Here is a 25,428-nt window from a genome sequence, read left to right as displayed (position 1 = left end):
AGGCATTGATCCATGAAGGGGACAGAGGGCATACTAAGTTGTCAAGTGCCATATGTCAGGCATAGGGCAAGCTCGGCCCTCCAGATGTTTTGGGATTACAGGTCCTATCATCCCTAGCTAACAGGACCAGTGGTCAGGGATTATGGGAATTGTAGTCTCAAAACATCTGGAGGGCTGTTTGCCTATGCCTGCCATATGTATTGGGCACTCCAATGGATTTTCACAGGAAGCAGCCATTCTGCTATACACCTTCTCACACAGACTGCATCACAAATATTAGTAAGACTGGGGCTATTTTGCAGCAAGATGTCAGCCCTTGTTCCTCTTCAAAAGTTGCGACATTCATAGACAATGAAGTCCCACACCTAGCCAAAGATTATCTTGCTCTTTCACCGGCAAATATCTCCAAAGAGACAAGCCTTCACCTGTGACAGAAACTGCAAGTGAAGCTCTGTTATGCCATTTAATGTGGACCTTGTTCTTAAAAGGAGAATGACTTAGGTTTTAGCCTTTCTAGACTGCCTTATTACACTAAATCAGGCATCCCCAAACTTCGGCCCTCCAGATGTTTTGGACTACAATTCCCATCATCCCTGACCACTGGTCCTGTTAGCTAGGGATCATGGGAGTTGTAGGCCAAAACATCTGGAGGGCCGCAGTTTGGGGATGCCTGCACTAAATGAATGAAATGCAGGCCCATTCTTTACCTAGACTATCTCAGTAACCCTTCCTTAAAGCTCTACAACTCCATCCAGTAAATTCATAACTGAGGAAAATTTTGGGGACATTCTTGGCTATTACTACACACTAACATGGGATTCTGTGCACAAATTCAGAGAGAGAGAGAGAGAGAGAGAGCAGCCTCTATGAAGAGTAAAAGTCAAAGGTGGGTGGGGTTTTTTTTGCACACAACTCTTTCTATCCTCCTATGCAAGCAAGATGCATTATCATAGATAAGAACAGGCTAAAGCACTCAAAGTGAAAGGTAGGGCCTTGAGAGAACCCTGAATTTCAAATACCAAAAGTTCCTCCACCCCTGCCATATAGGAACTTGAAATGCTCAGGATCAGTGTTAGAAATTAGCTAGGTGTGTTTTGCAACTGGCAAAGGTCCAACTGTGACCGTGTGGAGATCTCTGGATGCCAGGTTGATGACTGACATCTCCATCTGTCTGGCCCCTCCATTTTTTTCAAGCAGGTAAGCAGAAGAGCTTATTTATTGCATTTATAGCCCACCTCTTCCTCCAAGGAGTACATGGTTCACACCCATGACGTAGGTTAAATGGCTGTGACTGGCCCAAAGTCACCAGTGCGTTTCATGACTGAGTGGGGATTTGAACTCTGATCTCCCTGGTCTTTGCCTGACACTCTAACCACTACATTACACTGGCTTCCTAGAGTACTTCTGCTACGGGACCACTATATAAATTAAGTAGGTACAGAATATAGGATAAGCAAAATGTCACTTAGAGAAGGATCTGAAATATTTTCCTTGAAGGCTGAATTTGCTTTATGCTGGATTGTTTTATTTGATGTTTTAACGTGTTGTAAACCACTTTGCTATTTGTTCTTTAAAATATAAAGCGGTACAGAAATGAAATAATAATAATAATAATAATAATAATAATAATAATAAACATCAATGCAAAAAGGCACCTAGACATTCTATTGTGGCAACCATAACGCAAGTTTAAGGTGCCATTTGAGAATTTGCTTACATATGTTTGAGTCTCTAACACTGAGAGCCATTTGTTTTAGGTACAAGCCACATATAAAATATTACATATAAAGTAGGCAACGTTTATTCAGAGAACTTTATATGCAAGTGAACTAACTAACAAAACTAAAGTCTGAAGTAACTTGATGTGCTTCACTGACACTACTGAATACAGTACACAGAAAATAACTAAGACAAAAATGCCTATGGCTACAAGTTGAATGACCTTTGCCCGTTTAGAGTGCCAAACAATACAGTTTTTCAAAAAGCAAAGTGTAAGAAAGGTCAGCTGCAGCTCAACAGATTAACACTGATTATCTATGCAACTGCACCCTCTTTACCATTATTGTTGTCCAATCCCTCTTCCATACTATCAAATTCTCACCAAGGATACTGCCCATATAGCTTAAAAACACCAGCTAGCCCAATGGATTCAAGAACAAGCCTACAGTATTAGGTTTTAAGACATGCAGTTCTAACCACCACCCACACAAGATCACCCTATTAAAACAGACTGCACACACTAGATGGGACAACTGGCAGCTGCTTTGGGAAACCATCCTTTGTTGAAAATATTTTAAATGTAGCCAATTGCCATGTAAACTCACTAGCATACTCACTAGTCTCACACAAAGGGAACTATGACTGACACAACTAAATCCCCCTAATGATTCAAAGTTGAGTCCCCTCTTCCTGGTGAAAAATCCTACGCCTCCCTCCATGCACTTCAAAATATATTCCTATGCAATTAACCATTAATACCACAATGCTAAGCTAATCAATTCATTCAACAGTAAAATTCACAGCTCCCAGGTCCTATCAGCTATTGTCTCTGCTCAGACCAGAGAAACTGCTGGTTAAACAAGTGCACTGCAGGGCCACAATAGAAAGCAGTTTTTCACTATTAATCCCTTCATTACTCAATAAAATGTGGGTCTCTATCATTTGCATGAAGCCAATCACCAGGATTTCAGTTATTTCCCTGTTAAAAGATACATTATACCAGGATTCCTAAGCCAGTGGTTTAATTACTGAATTCTGCTCTCCCCAACATAAGACTTATCTATAAAAACATACAAGTAGCCCAAGAGACAAGGAGCAATCTTGTGCCAAGATAAAATATTGACTAGGAGCATTCAGAGTAGGGAGATGTGTTGAAGTCAAGTCTGCAAGGTCTCAGTCAGGTCTTCTACAAACTCACTATAAAATTTCTGATTCCTATGTCACTTTTAGTCTGCAAGACACACAAAATTATCTTCACCTCACATGCTTCCTCAAAATGCCACACCTTAATATTGTTGTCCTGCTGACTAGAACCAAAGCAGAGAGATATTTATTAGCATGTACACAAATCCAACTTGCATAGCACATGCTACGGCTTCATGAGTCACCAACTCCACTAATCCTGCCAAAGGCCAATCAGAAAATACAGGGGTGAGTGTGAAAGTAAAATCCAGTTTACTGGTCTATCCTGCTCCTTCAAAGACATGGTGAAGTGAAAAGCTGATCCACAGCAATTGAAATTTCAACTCAAGTATTTTTAGGTAAACAACTATGGGAGATATCCAACTAATGTATCTCATCAGTGCAAGGATTTTCTCTTGTGCTATTGAACTTCTCTCCTCCCTCTGCACATCCCTAAGTCTATTCTAGGGGTTCTCCTAACCTTTAAAGGAAATTTGGGGAGGGTGAGGGAAGAGGAGGGGGAATTTCCATTGTGCAGATGTAAATGCATGTGCTGACAGGATGTGTTAGTTGGATACACCCTATTTCAGCGATCACCCTACACCAGCAAAATGGAGATATTGGACTATCTACAGGTGTTACAAGAATTACTAAAAAGGGGCCTATGACACACTTTTATTTAGCAACAAGTGCCATATAACTATTAATAAAATTCTCAACTTATAATGCGAGAGACTGAATCTTGAGTCTCATACAGGTGCAGCTAATGAAGAATTCCTATTCTTAAAGAAGACAATTACTGTGTTTATGTCACTGTGTTTATTCCACCTAGTGGAATAACTACTTTAAAGAAAAATGCATCTTACACCATCTAATGTCAAAAAACCTGTCAATTCTTACCATGTAAAATACCACCAACAGAACATGTAATGATCAGTTTGTTTACATTCAAAGTAATTTAAGTTTGAAATTTGAAGAGGGCTTGCAGAAGTCACAATCCACCCTGATTATCACTAAGATTCAATGTAAAAATGTTTTCTAAACTGGGAACATCCTTCAATTCCCTCCTTTTAAAATAACATTAAGCACCCTTGCATACTGTTCTTGGGAAACATATTCATACATTAATCTTAAAATGACCATAAGATTAAAACCCTAAACATAGCTAGTACTGTACTTTAGAAGGCAATCACACAGAAATGAATGTACTCACTTCCAAACAAACATTTAGGCTTGGGATGCAAGTGCCCAGACAGTTCCAGCTAAAACAAACCAAAGAACAGGGTAGAAAACTTGAATGAGAGGCAATTAGAGCCTTTACAGTTGGAAATCCTATAGATTTAGGATTATTCTAGGGAGTACCAGACAATGTGCCGTGAATCAGTTTTCACTCAAACATTACATTCCACAGCTTCTCTTGAACAAACAGTGCACAGAGCAAAGGGCTAGAATAAAACTGAAGGGCATAGTGAAGGGAATAAATGACCTTTGATGCACTTCAAAAGGAGAAATTCCACCCAAATGACTTCTGTCAAACATTAAGAAGAAAAACCATTCCTGAGTAGTAGATCATAATTAAAACCAACTTTTTAAATAACATATCATTTAATTTTCAGAGTAAGCAGCGAGTACATTTGTTTTTAGCATGTACATTTGGTGATGAATTCCAACACTGAAATTCTGCCCTTACTCTAAAACCGTCTTTCCCTACCTGGTGCCCTCTAGATCAGGCTTCATCAACCTCGGCCCTCCAGATGTTTTGGCCTACAACTCCCATGTTCCCTAGCTAGCAGGACCAGTGGTCAGGGATGCTGGGAATTGTAGTCTCAAAACATCTGGAGGACTGAGGTTGAGGAAGCCTGTTGTTGTTTAGTCGTTTAGTCGTGTCCGACTCTTCGTGACCCCATGGACCATAGCACGCCAGGCACTCCTGTCTTCCACTGCCTCCCGCAGTTTGGTCAAACTCATGTTCGTAGCTTCGAGAACACTGTCCAACCATCTCGTCCTCTGCCGTCCCCTTCTCCTAGTGCCCTCCATCTTTCCCAACATCAAGGTCTTTTCCAAGGATTCTTCTCTTCTCATGAGATGGCCAAAGTATTGGAGCCTCAGCTTCACGATCTGTCCTTCCAGTGAGCACTCAGGGCTGATTTCCTTAAGAATGGATAGGTTTGATCTTCTTGCAGTCCATGGGACTCTCAAGAGTCTCCTCCAGCACCATAATTCAAAGCCTACTCTAGATGTTTTAAGACCACAATTTCCCTCAGCCCCAGCCAGCATGGCCAATAAGTCAGGGATAATGGATGTTGCAGCCCCACGATTTCTGGAGAGTTAATCAAAGCCAACAATACTGCAGTGTGTCACAGAAAGGGGCAAAACATGCTGCTGATACGTTATCTAGTCCCATCCACAATGCTGTGACATGTTGCAGAAAAAAGTTTGGAACCATGCTGCTGTCAGCTCTCTCACAACTAGCAAAATTAGTTTCATGATTGAACTGAAGTAAGTGCACTTCAGCTCTCACTTTTCTGCAGCAGTCAGCTGAGTCACATGTTATTTTAATAACCATTTCAAACAGAAAACAATTAGTATGGAAACTTTTAAGATTAGGGTGAATAAAGGTGTGTCCCTGTGGAGGAACACCTTATCCTACAAAATCATACAGAAGTGGGTGGAGAATAAAACACTTGGCTACTTTCTCAAGAAGTATACTTCATATATTAATTTATAAGACCACAAGACACAAAAATGTGTTTGTTCAACTCATGGAAAACCATAAGGTGATTTTAAAATTCGTGGCCAATTGACTGAGCAACTGTGACATATCACGATTCATACACCAGGCAACCTCAGAGGCAACACAATGGCTCTTCTCAGAAATATAGAATCCAAAATTGTGCAGTTTCTTTTATACCAGTTGCACTAGTAGTAAAGTGTACATAAACCTCCTCTGTGCGGTCTACTGTTTTCCAGACTAGAAGATCCAAATACTCTATTATTTATTTAGTCCTCCTGTTTATAGGCCAGCTTTCATCACATCAACATGAAACAAGGGTGATTTCCAACAAAGCACAAAATCTAACCATAAAAACAGCCCAATAATAAAATAATTAATTGAGAAACAGCATGAGAATTAAACCAGAGAGTACTTACTGATTTCCTGCAAATGCATGGGGAAAGCAGGTTATTTCTACAAGTCAGTGGAAACTACCAGAACTTCAGTGAGAAAGACATTCCAGATTTGGGGGACCACAACACAGAAGACCATCTCGCATATTGGGATGGAACAGCAATTAAAGCATTACTAAGTGAACCTGCAACTACCTCACAAGTCAAACAATGATTCATCACACTATCCTATCCCAGTGATCACATTCTGATCATTAGCATGTTTGTGAACAAGCTCTGTTCACCGACTATTGAATAACCATGCATTGGCATTCCACTTTAATCTGCTGTAATTTAATCTGTAGTGGTCAACCAAATGTAGAACTATGAAAGTTCCAGAAATTATAGACACACACATTTCCAGGACTTGTTGGGGAAAACCACAATACTCAATCACTTTCTGAATTTATGTTACTTTTGTATTACCATAAAACAAAGCATGGATGTACAAAAAGCAATGGCTGCTTTCTCAACTTTTTCTCGAAAACCAAGCTCCCAGACAGGCCTATATCCCATTACTGTGCAGCTCAGATATAAGACAACTTCCTCCTAGCTAATCAAACTCTGACATGCAGCACCTTTGCTTGTCCTAGCTGCATGCAGAAAATTGCTTTTTAAAATCAAAATACTTTCAGTGTTTGAGAGTCACCAGTCTACTTGCCACCAGCCTTAATAGCTAGTCCATTACTATGCTCTTTGGATGTTGATCCCACTGAAAACATTGTTCCTGGTAATCAAGAATTCTGCATACACAAGGCTGGTTCACACATAATGCCAAACAATGGTTTGGTATTCCATGCATTGAGCCTTGTGCTAGCACACTTCCCCTCCCCCCTATATGTGCTAAGTCAATGTGACTTTCTTTTTATCACAAACCATTATTTGTAATTATGTGGGAGCTGGAAAATTATGCTTTGCGCTTGTCTTGAAACCAGGATTACAAGTCTGCTTTGAGGTTTGCAATCTGGATTCAAGTCAAGCAAAATTCTTGTGGCACCAAACCAGGAATTGGTGTTATGGCTACACTGACACATAGCCTCAGGCATGGTCCAGAGGGGCATGATGCAGCAACCTTGTTGGAACTAAACAGGTCTGGACCAAGTCAATGCCAAAACCAGAAGTTGCTGAAAATTATACATATATATTTATACATTAGCACAGGGTTCCCAAACTAAGGCCCGGGGGCCGGATGCGGCCCAATCACCTTCTAAATCCGGCCCATGGACGGTCCAGGAATCAGTATGTTTTACATGAGTAGAATGTGTTCTTTTATTTAAAATGCATCTCTGGATTATTTGTGGGGCATAGGAATTCATTCATATATATTTTTCAAAATATAGTCCGGCCCCCCACAAGGTTTGAGGGACAGTGGACCAGCCCCCTGCTGAAAAAGTTTGCTGACCCCTGCGAGTTTAATACAAGTTATAGACTTCTTTGCAAGTACCATTTCCCCCCAAATCAGTTGTGGGCAAATTTCCCAAATATAGAAAAACAGCTGCCACATCACCTTTGCCAATATTAAGCTTTAGAAATCATTACTACAACGCACAAAGCTTTTTCTTATCAGAGGAACTTCAGGATTCTTACACATACATTTTCAGGCAGAAAGTACTAAACAGAGAAAACTCCCATATTAAGTTTTTAAATTTGTGCAACATGCTATAAAAGAAAGCCACCTTAAACCAAAGCCTATCACAGGCATCCCCAAACTGCGGCCCTCCAGATGTTTTGGCCTACAACTCCCATGATCCCTAGCTAACAGGACCAGTGCTCGGGGAAGATGGGAATTGTAGTCCAAAACATCTGGAGGGCCGAAGTTTGGGGGTGCCTGGCCTATCACATAGGTCTCAATCACTGCATGGTCCAATCTGGTATTCTCAGACTATCATGTTTATATTGCAAATTATATATAAAAAAACAAGCAGCAGAAAAAACAGTACCACAAGAGCGGAATGATTTGCCAAAGCTAGTGTTGTACAAATTATGGCCACTGCTGCCAAGAAGCAGAAATCTTAGCAGCATTTGCTTTACCAGGGGGCTTTTTAGACAGCCCTACAAAAGGTGGATTACTGAAACACTATGGGTATGATCCACTTGCACCATGAGATCACTTGTGAACAAGTCAATTGGGTGGGGGGAGATTTGCAAGTACTTCCAATATCCCTGTCCAGTCCTTCCTCTCCATGCATTGCAAGTTAGCTGTGCTTGCATCAGGCGATGATAGAATATCAGTATGGGGAGATGTGGTGGCTACCTACCTGTGTGCACACCACCTACCTGTGTGCACACAAAGGTAAGAAGAGAAGGGCATAAGAGAACAAAACTGTTAATCACTACTGGAATCTTCCGTTTGTAGGTAAAGTGCCCACCATACAAGTGCATTGTGCCCTATACATCTGATACATGTTTCTTTCACGGAAGTGACATTTCTTATTTAGGGACAAAGTCTATTTGTACTATTGTACTGTTATGGGCTTCCTCATAAAGTTTTACATATGTCCACCTACATAAAAGGTTCATCAAAAAATAATGTTTAAATAATGAATTTCAGTTATGGTATCTTACCAGCAAAAGTAAAGCAAAAAAGTAATTTACCCAGCTTTTTTAACACATGAAGTATCCCAAGTGTTCCAAGTACACTCAATATTATACAAAGCATGCTAGAAACTATCTACGTACTGCACTGGAACTTTACCCTCTGGAAGACTCATTCGTAAATATGTCCCAACAAGCCAGTATTATCATACTTCTAACCTGATACAGTTGAACAGACTGGGTATTATTAATACTATTCTTATGAGCTTGCATTTATGATAAGCACTACCACTCCCTGATTTTGAAGGGAGAAAAATAGCATTTGAACTAGGTGCTGCACACAGTGCGTCTTACAGAAGTGTGCATGCACACGAAAGCTCATACCAAAATATAAACTTAGTTGGTCTTTAAGGTGCTACTGAAGGAATTTTTTTATTTTGCTTCGACTCAGACCAACACGGCTACCTACCTGTTACAGGAGTCAGTAAAACTTGATGATTCATCATATAATATAGTACAAGCATTCATGAGCAATCTAGTATTACGTTTGGCAATAATCTAAACAATTCTGAAGACTTGGACTCAATAAAGCTAGCAGTTTTAAACTGCTCCGTTTGTTGTTGTTTCTTCAAAAACCAGTTCAGATTTCACCTTCATAAGCTAAACATGAGCGTAGCTATCTCTCCTGAAATAAGTTAGGCCTGCCCTCCCTGCATATCATCCAGGAGCATATGGAAGGGGCATATAAGAAATAGCTTTCTGGTAGTGGTCTGATTATGCAATACTCTCTTGAATTTCTCCAAGGCCATCTATATACAGTATGTCAAAAGGTGGGGAGAAAGTTGCTGTAACATTCCAAGCGACTGCCTCAGTGTAGCAGGCAAGTCTCCAGCCTCTCTATTCCAATCTTTCTCCCAGTTTCAAAGCTAGAAATAGAGGGCTAGAGCATGTCATCTGAATTCCAACTATGAACACACTGAGAATCCAGACCGAAGGTTTAAATGTCAACAGTACTGGCCCAGTTCAGACGCCAAAGGGTGAAAAGGCCCAGCAGCATTAACCTACAAAGGAAATAAGCCCACGTGGACTTTTGGAAGACCTTTGTCCCACATCCACTAACATATGGATCCTCCAGTAGCGTTGTAACACGTGTCCGCGAGTGTTTCGGGGTTACTGAAAGGGAGGCGGCGGTACTGCAGAGGACGGGGCCGCACATGGGAAACCCAGCTTCCATGTGCGAGGCCTAGCTCATCTTTTCCTGCTCTCACCCGCTTGACTGGGGGGGGGGGAGGAGGGAGAGCGGGTTTCACTGTCACCCTCGGAAAAATACGCGCTGAGGCCCTGAAAGGGGGTGGGGGTGTTTCTTCGGAGGGTTGTTGGACTGGCGGGGTGGGGGGGAGTGAGAGGAAGCGCGGTTCAAACGGGAAGGCCCCACGGCGAGCTCAGGAGAAATCACATGCTCTCCGCGACAGAAAAACCACGTTGCCTTTGCTGCAGCGGAATGCTGGGAAAGGGAGGAAGCGCCGAGCACGGCGGCGCACAGAGTCACACACACCCACGCCCGGCCATTGGGCGGCGGGGCGCTGAGCGACGGGAGCTTTCAAACCGTCGCCAGAGGCACGTTTGCACCGGGGCCTAGAGCGGCGCGGCGAGGAACCTTCGGAAACGCACCGCCTCCCGCTCCCCACTTCACAGCGCGGCCGCAGCCACACTGCCGGGCCGCGTCCAGCCTTTGGGGCCTTCCCTTTCCTATGCCTATTTGCATACAACATGCTCTCCTCAGGGGTCTCTCTCCAAAGGGGCCCCCAGCTGTCGCCCCCCCCATAAGACAAACGTTCGACAGTTTTAAACAACAACAGCCAACCTGCATTTTTAAATCCTCTCTCCGGCTAATTTGAAAGGTCACAGTCACACTCCCCAAATATGCCGGGCTTCCCTGCCGACTTTCGATCGGGGTTACGTCTAAGCCTCACGAGCTCCTCTCCCCCTCAGCCAACCAACCACCACGCCATTTAAAAAGCGAGGCTATTCGGGGAAAGGAAGCGGGGGGGGGAAGGGGGAGATCGCTCCTGAAACATTCACGATCCGATCAATGCTGCAACGGCGGGGGTGCCTTCCGTGCCCGCGCGCCGCGGGATTTAAGTCTTAAAAGGTTTATTCACTTCAGTTTCCGCAGGAAAAGCCCGATTCCCTGAGCACGCACGCGGGAAAGTGGGAGGCACGCGGGGGTGGCACCTTTTCCCCCTCTCCCCCCTTCTTTTCTTTCCCTTCAATAAAGGTAGTTCCACCCATGCCCAGCACGGGCGTGTTTCCCAGCGAGCAAGGCCTTGGACGTCTCACGCTCGATTTCGAAAGACCCGTCCCACCATGCTTGCATCCACCCTCCATTTGCCTGCCATCGATCCCGCGCTCGCTCGCTCTCCCCCCCTTTATTTTTTTTTTTATAACGAAGCGGATCAAGGAGCGGAGGGCGAGGTGAGGTACAAGCAGGGTGGATGCAGATGGACAAAGACGGGGTGGAGTTCCACCGTCAGTGGGGGGAGGCGGGTGTGTGTGTGGAGAAGAGAAAATGTCACCATATTGCGGAGGGAAGATCGCCCTCCGCCAGCGGCCGCGACGCTCTTCCTTCGCCGATTGCCCAAAACGAGACCACCATCACCGAAAGCACCACCCCTCCCTCCCTCCCTCGCCCGAGTCCCTTGCTGCTACCCACCTGGGGGCGACTGTCCGTTGAGGGTGACCAGCGCCACCGGGGCGTTCTTAGTCCAAGGGTTCACCTTGGGCGGGGGGGCCTCGATGAATTCCTTGCGCCCAACGCCTCCTTGCTCGCCGCCCTCCTCACCGCCGCTGCTGCTGCTGCCGGCCTCGCTGGGCAGCCGCGTCGAGTCGGTGCCGCCGCCGCCGCTCCTCTGGTGCAGCAGGTTCTCCTTCTCCTGGTTGTTACTGTCCTCCTTCTGCTGCTTGATGCTGGGGGGCTTGAGCAGCGCCCCGTTTCGGCGCAGATGCTGCTCCCCCACGTTGCCGCCGCCGCCTTCCTTGCTGCAGCTGTCGGGGCCGCCCCCCTTGCCCTCATCGGCGTTGGCCTTCTCTCCTTGGTGCAGGAGGTGCTGCTCCCCTTTCTCCTGAGGCTTCTTCATCATCAGCCCGTGCTCCTCGGAGGGCAACAGGGGTTTCGCGGGCAGGAGAGCCTCCACCTGGGTAGCCATCTGCACCCCCGCGGAGCCGCCTCGTGCCCCCGGCTCCAGGCTCTCCCCGGACAACACGCGCCCGCCCCAAACTTTGCCGACTTCCCCCTCCCACCCCCGAAAACCGCCTCGCCTCGCCCGGAGCTCTCGCCTTTCTCTCTCTTTCTGCGCCCCCGAACCCCTTCCTCAGTCAGATGCGCACCCCGGAGCCACGGGGTGGGGGCTCGAGTCACCGGCTTCCTCCCCCCACCCTTGAAACCCAACCCCGGCGTGCCCCCTCCCCGTCTCCTCTAATGCCGCCGCAGCAATATGGAGAAGCAAGGAGACCACGCGACTGGCCGGGCGGGAGCGCGCGCCCTTCAGCCAGCTCCGCCTTAGAGAGGCCCCCGGGAGCGCGCACGCCGGTCCCGGCCGCGAGCGCGCCTAGGAAGTTGGGGAAGGCGAGCGAGCGGGCAGGTAGCCCGAGCTCGGGGCGGTGGGTGCGCCGGGGACGGGACGCGCGCGTGCGTGCCTGATGCAACTCGGCGAGAAAGAGGAGACGCTCCTTAAAGGGACCGAAGCAGGCGCGGTTGCCGACTTGGGGCCTCTCCGCGCAGGCGCCGCCACCCTGCTTCCCGGCTCCGGCTAGCCCTCGGAAGGCAGAGCACGGCCTGCTCGGCTCCGGCGAACCTTCCAGCTGTTTGCTTCTGGGAGTAACTAAATAACGTAGCCTGCCGAATGGCCCGATCCTATGGATACAGTACTTGCTTTTGGGAGTAGATCCCGCTAAATGCAAAAGCGTGTGCATAGGATTGTATTTCTTTCTCTTCTCAGTAGCAGCCTACAGAACCATTTAAGGCTCTGAGCAGGTAGCCGTCAGCCACAGAGGGGAATCTACTGACTACCACTTTCCTTTCCTTCTCTAATTGGCACCTTCCCCTCTTCTGTACATTCTAACTTCCAGTTGCAAAACTAGCTGGATCTATCAGCCTATGCTGGGAACTGTAGTTCTGTGACAGGCAAACTACAATGTGTGGGATTCTTCAGGGGAAGTCATGTGTTTTAATTGTTTGTTTTGTACACAGCCTGACATTCTTCATGGATGAATGGGGATGTGAGCCTGAGTCTCCCCAGTCCTAGTCTAACACTAAATCATAATTCTAACTTGCCCTACTGGATTTTTGTCCATCAATGGAACTTAGGCAGATAACCTACTAGAGGTGGTGGAGGGGGAGTGAGATCCTCAGAATCTGGTTTCCAGGATTACACCTATCCCATGAATGACAAGAACAATTTTTTAGCGAAAATCTGGAAGAAAAGTGATAAAGATAAAAAGGGAAATCACCTTTTCCAAGGTGCAATACTACAAATTTACAGTGCAATTTTGTCTCAGTGAATTTCTGGCCTCCATTTTTATTCCCCAAACTATTATAAGGTACTTAGTAGCACATAACAATGCCAGAACCACATGTATTAGTTTGCCAAATGGATCTTTGTGCTGTATTCGAGAGAAAAAAATTTTTGTTCTTTTTTTAAAATAAAAGAGTAACATAATGTGAAATTTCTGCTTCACCCTGCAGTGGTACCACAAAGACATGGATTTACCGCATCAGTAAGAACTACAGTAGGTGTAAATTACACAGTTTAGGTAAGCCAGTTGACCACAGCCATTTCAAACTGGAGACTTTTAATCCCAGTCTACAACATAGCTCCTACTTTTCACTTTTTAACTGTGTTTGTTTTTCTTTCTGCTTTAACGGCCAACTTGATAGATTATGACTTTTGCATTTAATATCAATATGCTAGTCTAACCAGTCAGTTCCCTAAATAAGGGAGGCAATATGGATTCGACACACAATATTGCATAATGTCTCAGCGTAAAGGTGAACCAAACATACAGATGCAGTTTTCAGTAGGTGCTTAGACCAAACCACCTTGTAGCCTAAATGAAAACTCAGTGGGCTGTGTAATGAAGGAGGAGCATCAAACAGCAATTTTTGACAAGCAATACCTACATTTTGATACCTATACAAACAGCTCGTATTTTAAAATCTGATTGGGATAAAAACTAGACTGTTGAAGACATCCATCAGAAGATAACTACAAAACTGAAAAATGCCTGCAGCATTTACAAATTATTCTAGTTGCTTTCTGAGCACAATTCTGGCATTTCACTTGTCATGTACATACCATCTCTAGTCTGGTAACAAGAATAATCTGTCAGTCGCAGTAATTAGGCCCCATAGAAACCCACCTTTGGGAAGAAAAGGATGTCATCAAATGACTATTTCCTGATGTGGAGTAACTGACAAGCATCATACAAACTTGCTTTACATGTGCTACCAGCAACAATAGTAAATGAAACATTTGTAAACTGTGGGTCAGTACAGGTAGGTAGCCATGTTGGTCTGTCGTAGTCGAAACAAAATAAAATAAAATCCTTCCACTAGCACCCTAGAGACCAACTAAGTTTGTCATTGGTATGAGCTTTCGTGTGCATGCACACTTCAACTCTGAAAACAAGGTTGCTGATGAATTGTTTAGCCATTTAGTCATGTCCGACTCTTCAAGACCCCATGGACCAGAGCACGCCAGGCACTCCTGTCTTCCACTGCCTCCCGCAGTTTCGTCAGACTCATGTTCATAGCTTCATAGCTTCAAGAACACTGTCCAACCATCTCGTCCTCTGTCGTCCCCTTCTCCTTGTACCCTCCATCTTTCCCAACATCAGGGTCTTTTCCAGGGAGTCTTCTATTCTCATGAGGTGGCCAAAGTATTGGAGCCTCAGCTTCAGGATCTGTCCTTCCAGGGCTGATTTCCTTCAGAATGGGTAGGTTTGATCTTCTTGCAGTCCATGGGACTCTCAAAAGTCTCCTCCAGCACCATAATTCAAAAGCATCAATTCAATGCTGATGAATAGCTACATATTAATACTTTAACATTCAGAAAGCTGTAAAACAAGAGATGCATATGTTACAGGTTGCTTTTCCACAACCTCAATGTGGTTTTCAATGAATAAATTGACACTTAAAATAGCATTTAAAACTGCAAAATAAAATAACAAAGCCTGCAAGACTTATGTAAGACAACAAAAGATAACAGACTCCACCGGCTTCCGACTGAATCGGCTGAAATCACACCCTTATCAGACTGTTAAAAAGTCATTGGGAATCAGCATGTATTCCTAAATCCAGCTACATACAACCTTGTAATCTGGGATTGAAATAATTCCACAGCATCAAAACCACCATTGTGAAGGCCCTGCTCGCAGCAGCCAAAGGTCTCACTTACTAATGGAATACAAAGCAGACCCTCATTTGATCTACACATTTGGTGTGGAATTGACACAGGAGAGGTGGTCTCTTAAGGTGTATAAGTCCCAGACCCTGAAAGGCTTTAAAGGTTTACACCAGAAACAAACTGGCAGCAAGTGTGGATGATATAGGTGAAAGATGTTCATATCTCCCCAAATTCGTATTGTTTTGGCTGAAAACACACTAGCAGCCAATGCAGATAATATAATGCAAGCTGAACATATTCACACCTCCCAGTAATCAATGAGCCAGGCAGCTGCATTTTCTATCCACTGAAGCCTTCAAGAGCACAAAGTGCATTCAAGCAGTCGAGCCTAGAAGTTGAACACAAAGTCAGATCCCCTCTGTCCAAGAAGAGGCAGAACCTACATGATAAAATGCATCTGGTGAGATGCATCTCTGGCCAGCATAACTATCTGCTTATCAGAAATCTGGGAGTTGAGAAAAGTTTCATACCTGCTCTAAGAGGAAGAGCAGTTTTTCAGGGTCTGAGGATGACTCGCCCACATTATTTGTATTCTGTTTCAACCTGATTGCCTCATCCATCTGACAAAGCACTGGTTTGAGGCAGAAATGGCAGATCCCAGAAATCTAGAACTGGTTGTCATGAGCATACTGTTGACACCTCACTACAACCCCCCAGATTAGCTTTATGACTTGATATATAGATGCGAGTGGGAAGACCTTTTTCAGCCCAGCACCATGTTCCCTGATGGACAATCTTCTGGTGGGTGGGGCCAGAGGCAAAAGTGGGTGGAGCAAAGTATGGCCACTACTGTTGTACAGTAAACTACATTTCAGTCACACATAAGTATCGCCATTCAGGCAAGCAAAAGGCATTTAAGGCACACTTCAACCAGGAAAAAGCAATAATTGGATAAGTATGCCAGTGGTGAGGGGTGTGGTCTGGGGATAGAGGGTGTGGCCTGGTGAGAGTTGCTAGGGCCAGATGAAGATGTCTAGAGGGCCATATACAGCCCTCCATCCAAGCCTGAGGGTTCTCACCCATATTATAGATATCATATAGCCTCTGTGACAATAAGGAGCTCTGCAGACAAAAGGGAATTAAACCATCTAAGAGACAGCACTAATATTACAAATAGATGATATTCCTATGTCTTTCCATTGTAGAACAATCAGAAGTAGCCTTGAATGCTCTTATTTAGACATATGAATTGATTTTGGGTTTTTTTAAAGCTAATTTGGATTAGGGAAAACAGAAGTAATAGGTAACAAAAAAAATTAATCCCAAGTTTTATTTATTTATTTATTTATTTAGGTTAGTTCAGCCAGACAGAACGACCTGTTCAATTTTTAGGTGTATATTTAACAAAAGAAGATAAGGATCTGTTCCAGAACAACTTGATCACTGTACAGTAGTTTGAAAAGGAGGAGGGGGGAACCCAAAAGTGACATTTTGATATGGCCAGCTCTGAATCTATATTTTATAGGATGAATTCAAATATCCATTTCATCAAACCTGAACTTTATGCTGTCAGATGCTAATGCTGATGATTTATAGGGGGTGGGGGTAGGATATGAGTATCTGCATGTATTTCACTCCCTCCCCATTCCTTGCACACACACATGCAATGCAAGTAAGCCAGTTTTGGATTGTGCTTTTCAGCAGAAAACTTGACAGAGGACCATTTTTATTTTATTTTAGATTTAGATTTAGATTTTAGATTAGATTTAGATTTTAGATTTAGATTTAGATTCCCTTCCCTTCTGTGAATGTTCTATTTCAGATGCCAGAGTCTGGTCAATTTTTGTCTTGAGATTTGCCAATGGTCCATTCCCCGAACTGCACTGACTCTAGTTCCACAGTGAACATATTGCAGTTGCCATTCCTCAAGAAAATAAAAGCCCTGGGCCCATATTTTAATGCTTGTGTGCTATTGAGACATATCTGTAATTATAAAGGAGAAAGTTTGAACTAGAACCTTTTCCACCCCAATAGTCATATTCCCTTAGGGGCAACCTTCCAGGGCCTGTATTGTGGGGGTCTCAGCTACCCCGTCCTATTCCTCTCCCTTTGGTTTTCCATTCCCTCCTCCCAAAGTTAGTCAGCATTCTATGGCCATTGAGCCCAGTCTTGGTTTTGGATAACACCCCCTTCTTTTCCTTACTTAAATATTGTTGTACTTCTTCAAACCTTGCGATTCCCCCAAGCTTCACTCTTGAGGAGACGTTTTCTTCAGAGGAGTCCTTGCCTGTGGCCAGGCTCCTGTTTGAATTGGCCAGGTTTCCTTTTGGCACTTAAGGTCCTTCCCTTCCCTTGGGACCCATTCAGCCTTAAGGTCAGAGGCTGAACTCATCCTGGGTGCGGATGGCGCCTCCTCAGCATCATCACAGGATCCTGGCCCTCAGACAGAGAGCCTGACCCAGGGCTTGGGGAAAGGGCGGGTCTTCTGATGAGAAGTCCCCTGGCTAAGGCATGGCAATCTCCCATCACCCCTGACCATTGGCCATCAGACAGGGGCTGATGGGAGCTGGAGTCCAACAACACCTGGAGGTCACAAGTCACACACACACACACACACACACACACACACACACACACACACACACACACCAGGTATACAGTGTACAGTATAATACGCGCAAACATTTCAACCAACTCATGCACGCCATATAACAACAATGGGAATAAATCAAGAATTACAAATGCACAGTACCTTGTAATTTAGTTGATTGCATGTTAGCACAATGGTTCTGTCACCAATTTGCATCTCCACACTTAATAGGGCAATAATAAAAGGGAAAGTCAAACGGGCTGAGTCCAAGTTGAAAGAATCAGTGGTCCCCATGAACTAGTTTGACAGGCTGATCAGGACATGTCTACATTTCTCCTAACGTCTTGAGACTATATTTCCCTTCAAGTTCCTCATACAATTATTACTGTCGATTCAGCTGACTTCATCCTTGCAGAAACCTCCTGGAATGCAGCTAAACGTACAGACCAAGGTTATTAAACTTCTCTGTTGCTGTGGCTTCTTACTTGTTTCTGTATGCTTTAGCTCTTTTGAATGGCTAGTTTAAAAAACTTTTTTCATTCCAAGCCATTTTGAGAATTCTCAGGGAGGGGGGGGATAGCATATAGTATTAATGACTATACAAACAACAAGAGGAATACAGGAAAAGAAAGAGCAATTTGTTAGAGCAACCTGCAGATCTTTTAGCTCCATAGACAAAAAGAAGAGAATAAACAAAATGCATTTCAAAGAGCTCTATCAGAGCTTTCTTCCTAATGACTGGAAACCATAAAGGTAAGGCAAGGTGTAGAGATGTACACCACAGAAATAAAGGTGAGATAATGGCGGAATCCAGTGCTTCACAACTATATACTGTACATGCACTCTTGAGAGTAAGATTTCTTCAAGGTTGTGGAACTTATTTCACAGGATCTAACTACCCATCTTCATACAATTTTTGAGTGCCCAGACAAGTGTATGCATGTTTACTTGAAAGTAAATCCCATGGGGTTGGTTCTAGACTACTTAGTTGCATTCGGTTTCTCCTTCAGGTGTCCTCCTTACTGAAGGACAGTAAGTCTTGCTGAATTCAATGGAGCTTACTCTCAGAGATGGAAAAGTTTGTTGATTTCGGTTCCCTCATTTCCTTATTTCCCCCCATCTTAAATTCAGCTCTTCATATTACAGGATTTTTTCTAAACAAAAATCTTCATGAAAATTCTCCAGCATTTTAATATGAATTTCTCCTAACAAACACATTTTTTTTGCAAAAGAAAAATTCCCCTACTATGATATTGTAATATAATGCACATTTGTATGTTATTTTCACTAATATATTCATTTTTATGTGCACTTTCCTCTAACACAGGGGTCCTCAAACTTACGTCACCGAGGGCCAGTGCCACCGGCGCTGATTGTGCTGCGGGCCGGAGCGTGCGGGAGCACACACCCATACGCATGCTCACACGTGATTTCCGGCGCACTTCCGGGTCGCCAGAACACTGGAAATAGCTTGTGCGCATGGGCCTCCTCCGGCCCGGAAGTGCTCAGGAAATGACGCTTGTGCATGCACACAAGCTGTTTCTGATGCTCCAGTGACCTGGAAGTGGGCAGCCGTGCCACACCGTTAACAGTGGGGGTCTCTGCGGGCCGCATAAAAGAGCCTTGCGGGCCACATCCAGCCCCCGGGCCTTAGTTTGGGGAAGCCTGCTCTAACACATGCATTTTGTAAACACTGGTTGATTGGAGAACTGCATTGCAAAATTTGAATAAATGTGCATTTTGAAGGACGGCTGTGTCTCAGTTCTCACATTGTGTTTGGAAAGTTTAAATTTGGTAGATTTTCCTTTAAATGTTAATGGATTCGCATTTCTCCATCATTCCTACCTCCAGGTAAGAGTGTATACAACTGCAGACTTAGGGTTGTATCCAACTTAGGTAGAGCAGACCCACTGAAATTAATGGGCCTAAATTTGTCATGTTCATTATTTTCAGTGGGTTTATTATGAGTCAGACTAATATTAGATACAACTCATAGAATTTAAGTGGGTTTGACTCCCAGGTATGTTTGCAAAGGATTGCATACTTACTGCAAGTGCTATTGTCTAAAGCAGGCATGTCCAACAGGTAGATTGTGATCTACCAGTAGATCACTGGACGTCTGTGGTAGATCACTGGTAGATCACTGGCTCCCCCCAAAGAAGCTCAACAACTTTGGCTCCCCTAAAAAAAGCTCAACATTTTTGTCCTGCACCGCAAAGAAATGGGGCTTTCCTCCCCCCCCAAAAGCCCTACAACTTTGACCTGAACCCCCCCAAATGGGGTAGATCACCACCAGTTTTTAACTCTGTGAGTAGATCACAGTCTCTTGGGAGTTGGCCATCCCTGGTCTAAAGCATCACTGTTTGTTTGTTTTTAAGGGGGGGGATGTTTACTAATCACAAACACTGTCCAGGTTGTACTTATTTGCAAGAAGGCGGCACTGACAAAAGATAAAGGCAGATTGTAGTATAAACACTCTTGGTGCTTAGCAACCTACATACTAACTCAACCTCTTTCCTTCCCACATTCTCCTCTCCATGCACGTTTCTCGGCTGAAAATTGATAAAATTACACAACTGGAATCAGTAACACAGAGTTACTGTGTGCTATGTCCATGAGGCAAAATGGGGTGTTTTAAAAGTTTTACAGACTTTGCCTCCCTTTCAGATTTCCTTGAGATGCCTGGGACCAAGACAGTACAATGCATTCGTGTATTGAATTCTCTAATCATGATGATTCGTTGTCAGATTGCTTTGTGAAGAAATGTTAAGCACATTGTAGTCAATCTGAATTTTCACACAGAGGGGAAAAAAAGTTTCAGGGTTGGTTTCAATTGTTACTTTCTGAACAAGTGTCTTGTACATAATCCTCATATAGAAGATAAGTGATACAGAAGCCGCTAGAATGGAGGTTAAATATGCAAATCGGATCAGTTAACCAAACATTGCCCTGAGGTAGTGTGACTAGCTATTAGAGAGATGGCCTTCTTAGTGGCAGTGTCCCAGCTGTGGAAGATTTTCCTCAGAGGTTGTGGGCCACGGATGTATTTTACCACAGCACAAAAATCCAGGGGTCCGTCAGGGTTTAGTCCTGGAACCTGTAGTCTCCTTGGGGGAGCTGGAGTCCATAAGCAAACCTGCAAACTGGTGGACCATTGGACCTGGACATCCCTGTCCTGAGACTAGAGGTTGGAGCAGGACTTGTAGCCCATCCAGTTGAACCTCTTGCTTAATGCAAGAAATCAAGAGCTACAGTCTACAACAGCTGATGGCTGCTAGCTCTTGGAAAACCCTCAGCTACAACTAAACAGCGGTATTTCCAACAGACAAAAATGAGTGGTGAACAGTAGTGGCAGATTCACAATAATCCTACCCACCTTTGTGACTTTTAATAACAGTCTTGCGAAAATTGTCTAAAAGGATGGCCTTCAGATTCTTTAACAAATCCCATGAAGGATTCTAAATATTAACAATGGTGCATCTCACTATTGGATTTTTAAAAATCTAATATTGCAACACAAGACAGTAAACTGGACTTTCACTTGGAAGAACCCTATATTCCCCAGATCCTTGACATCTGCTCCATTATTAAAATAATCTTCATTAATGTTACACTTCTAGCAAAATAGATGAACTCCGAAAGTGACCTCCTTGTTCAACAATGATGCTCCTAGGCACTTGATCTAATCTTTCTGGTAAACCAACGCCCTCTTACTGAGAATATTCTCTTTTGTTCCAGAAGTTTTGATGTACTAATAATTAACCCACACAACCTGGCACAGTCCATGTTCTTTGTATTTTGTTCTGATCATTTCGCCTAATGAAGAAGTGCGTGAAGTTGACTTCGTGTCCACGGATCGTTTGGGCCAATGCAAGATATCATCTCAACCTAGTTATATTGACTATACAAGTCTGTCAAGCTCATCTGCCCTATGAATTCAGACCACATTGTTCCAGTCAACAGAACACATTAACAACGGTTGAAGCATCCTTGCTTCTATTGTGCTTTATGTGAGCCTGCTATTGACTATCGTTCGGAAAATATAGCAGGTTTGAAACGTGCTGCCTCACTTCTAAGAGAAGGGATTGCTGGGGAAATGCTGTAGTATTATTGTGTAATCTCCTTTGACGTCTAATACATTCCAGCACTCAATTTAAGGTCCTGATATGTGAAGTTTCTGGGAACTTAAACCGGGGATTGGCAAGTCTTCTTCTTCTTCTTCTTCTTCTTCTTCTTCTTCTTCTTCTTCTTCTTCTTCTTCTTCTTCTTCTTCTTCTTCTTGACAAAGAGCTCCTAGGTTTTGTTCAATCTATCATGTGGTGTAATGGGTCAGTGCATCTACCAGGGGCGGCTGTGGGCAGGATTCCTGCATTGCATGGGGCTGGACTAGATGACCATCCGACTCCCTTCCAAGACTACAATTCTATAAACTATTGCAGACAGCAGTTGAATAGTGCCCATCACATTACTGGGGGGTAAACACCAACTCCATTGCTTTCCTCATGCCATCTTCTTATTTTGTATGAGAAACACTCCCAAAACATTTTTTAAAGTCTCCACCCCCCCCAAAGAGTGTTATCAATCCCTTGCCACAGCCATGCCCTACCCATTTTTGAAAACATCTCATTTTTCCTTCCTTCATTTCGTTTTTCAGAGGCTTTGTCTTCCTCTGTGTCTCTCTTCTCACAACGACTTACGTAAGGCAGAATTTTGCACTACTGGTGTTGGATTGGCACACAGCACTCAGAGGAAAGCTCTTCTGTTCTTGGAAAAGCTCTAAGATACAGTTTTGATCTGTTATTCATTACAACAGGGTCAGGGATGTGTGTGGGGATCTCAGTATTCTTTTCAGTACTGTTTTTATTGCATTTATTCATTGCTTTTTACACTTACGAGTGTCTCAGAACAACTTACGAAAGCGAGACAATAGAAATAACATAAGAAACTTTAAAAATCAAATATAAAAACACAGATAAGACAGCGAGCAAAGTTTTAGTGTTCTAACACAAAAACCCTATTTCTGGTCCATCCCTCGCTCCTTCCAAGTGTTATTTATCTCAGTAGTCTAATTATTTTGGGGTGGGGGGAAGGGGCAGAAAACTTTCTGTTGCTGGTGTTGCTAATCAGTTGTTTGTCAGAATCTTTGCATATTTGCTGCAAAACACTGGATCAATCTTCTGCCCACCCCTGCATTAGAAAGTTTTCTGGCCGCACCAGAATTCAGATGCCAGCAACTTGCCTAACAACAAACACCTAATTCAGGAACTGCTGAGGCTGCTCCACGGAGATCTCTGGGGGCTACAATTCTGAGAACACTAACTAGGAAGGAAACCCTGTTGCGGAATAGGTTGTATTGATCATTCCTCCTGATTTGCTTGCAGTGAGATCAGAAGATGCTGGCTATTTAATGAGCATTCAATCTGATTTATTTGCAGGATGCAAATGTTATCCTATGCTTTCCAGTATATTTTCACATCACTTTGCATTGTGAAAAGCCCGATCTTTTGGGGAAGTAGGTGTGTTGCAGAAGACCTCCTAATGAACTATAAATGTGCAGCCTAAATTTGCCAGAATGTGAAAATAGTGGCAACCCGGAAGTGCCCTAAATCCTATGTCCTTCTGCATAGGATTGCCTGTAAATTCTCTTAACCTAGAAGTTCTATTGATAGGGCAGTGATCAGTTCATGGTTATTCTAAAACTGTGAAAATCCTCTTTGGATATAACCAGAAAAGGCTGAATTAGAAGAAAACATAAATTTGGCAGCTCTCCTTGTTTCCTTTGTGGTCCTGAGCCTCTGTACAAGGGATATGGTTGAGTTATGAAACAAACAAACAAACAAACAAACAAACAAACAAACAGAATTTTCTCCATTTCTGTACCAAAGCATTAATTTCAATTACAGGCAACTCCCCATTTACATGGGGGTTATGTTCTGAGGCCCTGCACATTTAAGTGAAATCGTGTATATTAGGAACACCATTGAAAAAGCCTGCAAACACCTACCAAACCTCCCTGCTCAAACTCCTCCAACTCTCCACAGGCCTCAAAGGTCGGTACAAGGGCTCTTGGGACTATACTTGCAAAGGCTCATTGGATTGCTAGGTGCTGTTTTCACACATTTTTTGCTGCTTTTGTGCTCTTTTACAGCTGTTTTTGCCCCTTTTTGTGCACTTCCAAGTTCGCAGTGATGTGTGCATGTGCAGACGCCAGTGCCTTGAATGTGTGTAAATGGGGAGTTGCCTGTATAGCCCTTGGTTTGGTTCACTTTTTGGTGCAAATCACTTAGCATGTGGTATATATGCTAAGGAACTCCTATACACTATTTATACCTATTTATCTACTTGCACTGGCATGCTTTTGAACTGCCAGGTTGGCAGAAGCTGGGACACAGAAACAGGAGCTCACCCCATCATGCGGATTTGAACCGCCGACTTTCCAATTAGCAAGTCCAGGAGGCTCAGTGGCTTAGACCACAGCACCACCAGCATCCCTATACACTCTACCATGGGGAGACACTCCAGGGCCGGCCCACTCATGAGGCCAAGCACAGCAACTGCCTCAAGCAGTGGGATCCACGAAGGCAACAGATTCCTCCCTTGCTCCTGGCATAGATCTTCACCCACACCTTCTTCCCTGGCAGGGGACAGGCACTGTTTGGTGTGTCACTTCAGGTGCCAAAATGTCTGAGGCCGGTCCTGAGTCACTCATACCTCCTTTAGCGTTACTTTGACCAGATATTCAAGGTGTCTTCCTGCTCAGCCCTGTCTTCTTCTTCTTCTTCTTCGACACCCTCCCTCCTCCTTTGCAGCCTGCATGCAGCACCTTTGTGCAGCATACTTCACCAGTAGTGATATTTCCTTGAGGAATTCAGGCGAAAGGGCAGGCAGATGCCAAATCTGTGAAAACACCAAGCTGCTTCAGCTTCAGCTTCAGCTTCCCAAAGGAAGCCTTTCAGGTGCAATTAGAAATTGGGGGAAAATTCAATTCCATTTCCATCTGAAGGTGAATTTACCAAATTCGCACATTCCAAAACAGTGCGCCAACGGAAACACAGCCATCCTTCATAATTCACACTTACTTAAATCTTGCAGTGTGCTTCTCCAGCTAAGAAATGTGTAAAGAAAAAACACAAATGAGAAATTGAGAGAACTATAAAAATGACAGTTTTCTCCATGCTTAGGTAACAGTCTGGGGTAGTCATCAAATGCTGACGGGAAAGAGAAGGAACTCATTAGATTCCACCGTCATTTGGCAATACAGAAAGAACATGCAGCCACAAAGACACCCTTTGTTGTCCATCCCGTGCCCTGGGCCTTCTCTCTTCCTTTTTGCTGTTCAAGTATTATTTTTTATTTCATTTGTGGAACTGCCAGTTTCTACAATGTACGGCGGGGATAGCCAACTGCACATATTGTTCACCTTCCAACTCCCAAATCCCATTAGCCTCAGAAATCATGGCCATTTATTTATTTAGGGGTATTTATACCCCACCTATTAACCAAAGTTCTTGAGGAGACTTGCAACATATTAAAAACACAATAAAATAGAAATATATATACACAATAGACACTACAGCAGGGCATCTCTCTGACATTCTGCAGAAGTGTTTCCTGGCCTGCAAATAGCTGTTGAAGCAGTTATATGTTAGTCCCACACAGATCAGGACATCATTACTGGGTGCACAGTTCACATTCCCAGCAAAACAACCCTCTGCTTCCCCTGCCAATAACACCCTGTCAGCAACTGGTCAGCGAGTCTGAGGTAAAAGGGGTTTCAGCAGAGAAGTAAAGTGCAATGCCAGCAATAGGACGAGGCCTGCTATTGTACAAGCA

At 43.9% G+C, this 25,428-nt stretch overlaps 1 protein-coding gene across 6 annotated transcripts in view; it reads right to left on the bottom strand.

Annotated features, from left to right (window-relative positions):
• Positions 1-25,428, bottom strand: part of LARP1 (La ribonucleoprotein 1, translational regulator) — a 106,390-nt gene that overhangs the window by 61,427 nt on the left and 19,535 nt on the right. For 2 of the 6 annotated variants that reach the window (XM_060271623.2, XM_035105726.3), the window contains exon 1: positions 11,315-12,121. The exons of 1 other annotated variant lie outside the window; for it this stretch is intronic. In XM_060271623.2, coding sequence (XP_060127606.2) covers positions 11,315-11,807 — 493 coding nt within the window. In that variant the 5' untranslated portion in view covers positions 11,808-12,121. Of the gene's footprint in view, positions 1-10,465; positions 10,623-11,314; positions 12,129-25,428 lie in introns of those variants that run through there. 3 more of the 6 variants (XM_035105727.3, XM_060271624.2, XM_088662033.1) reach the window with 3 other exon arrangements.

Source organism: Zootoca vivipara, chromosome 2, assembly GCF_965207765.1.
Source record: "Zootoca vivipara chromosome 2, rZooViv2.hap1.1, whole genome shotgun sequence".
Lineage (NCBI taxonomy): Eukaryota > Metazoa > Chordata > Lepidosauria > Squamata > Lacertidae > Zootoca > Zootoca vivipara.
The sequence above is the reverse complement of the archived record's forward strand: the minus strand, read 5'-3'. Positions and strand labels throughout refer to the sequence as shown.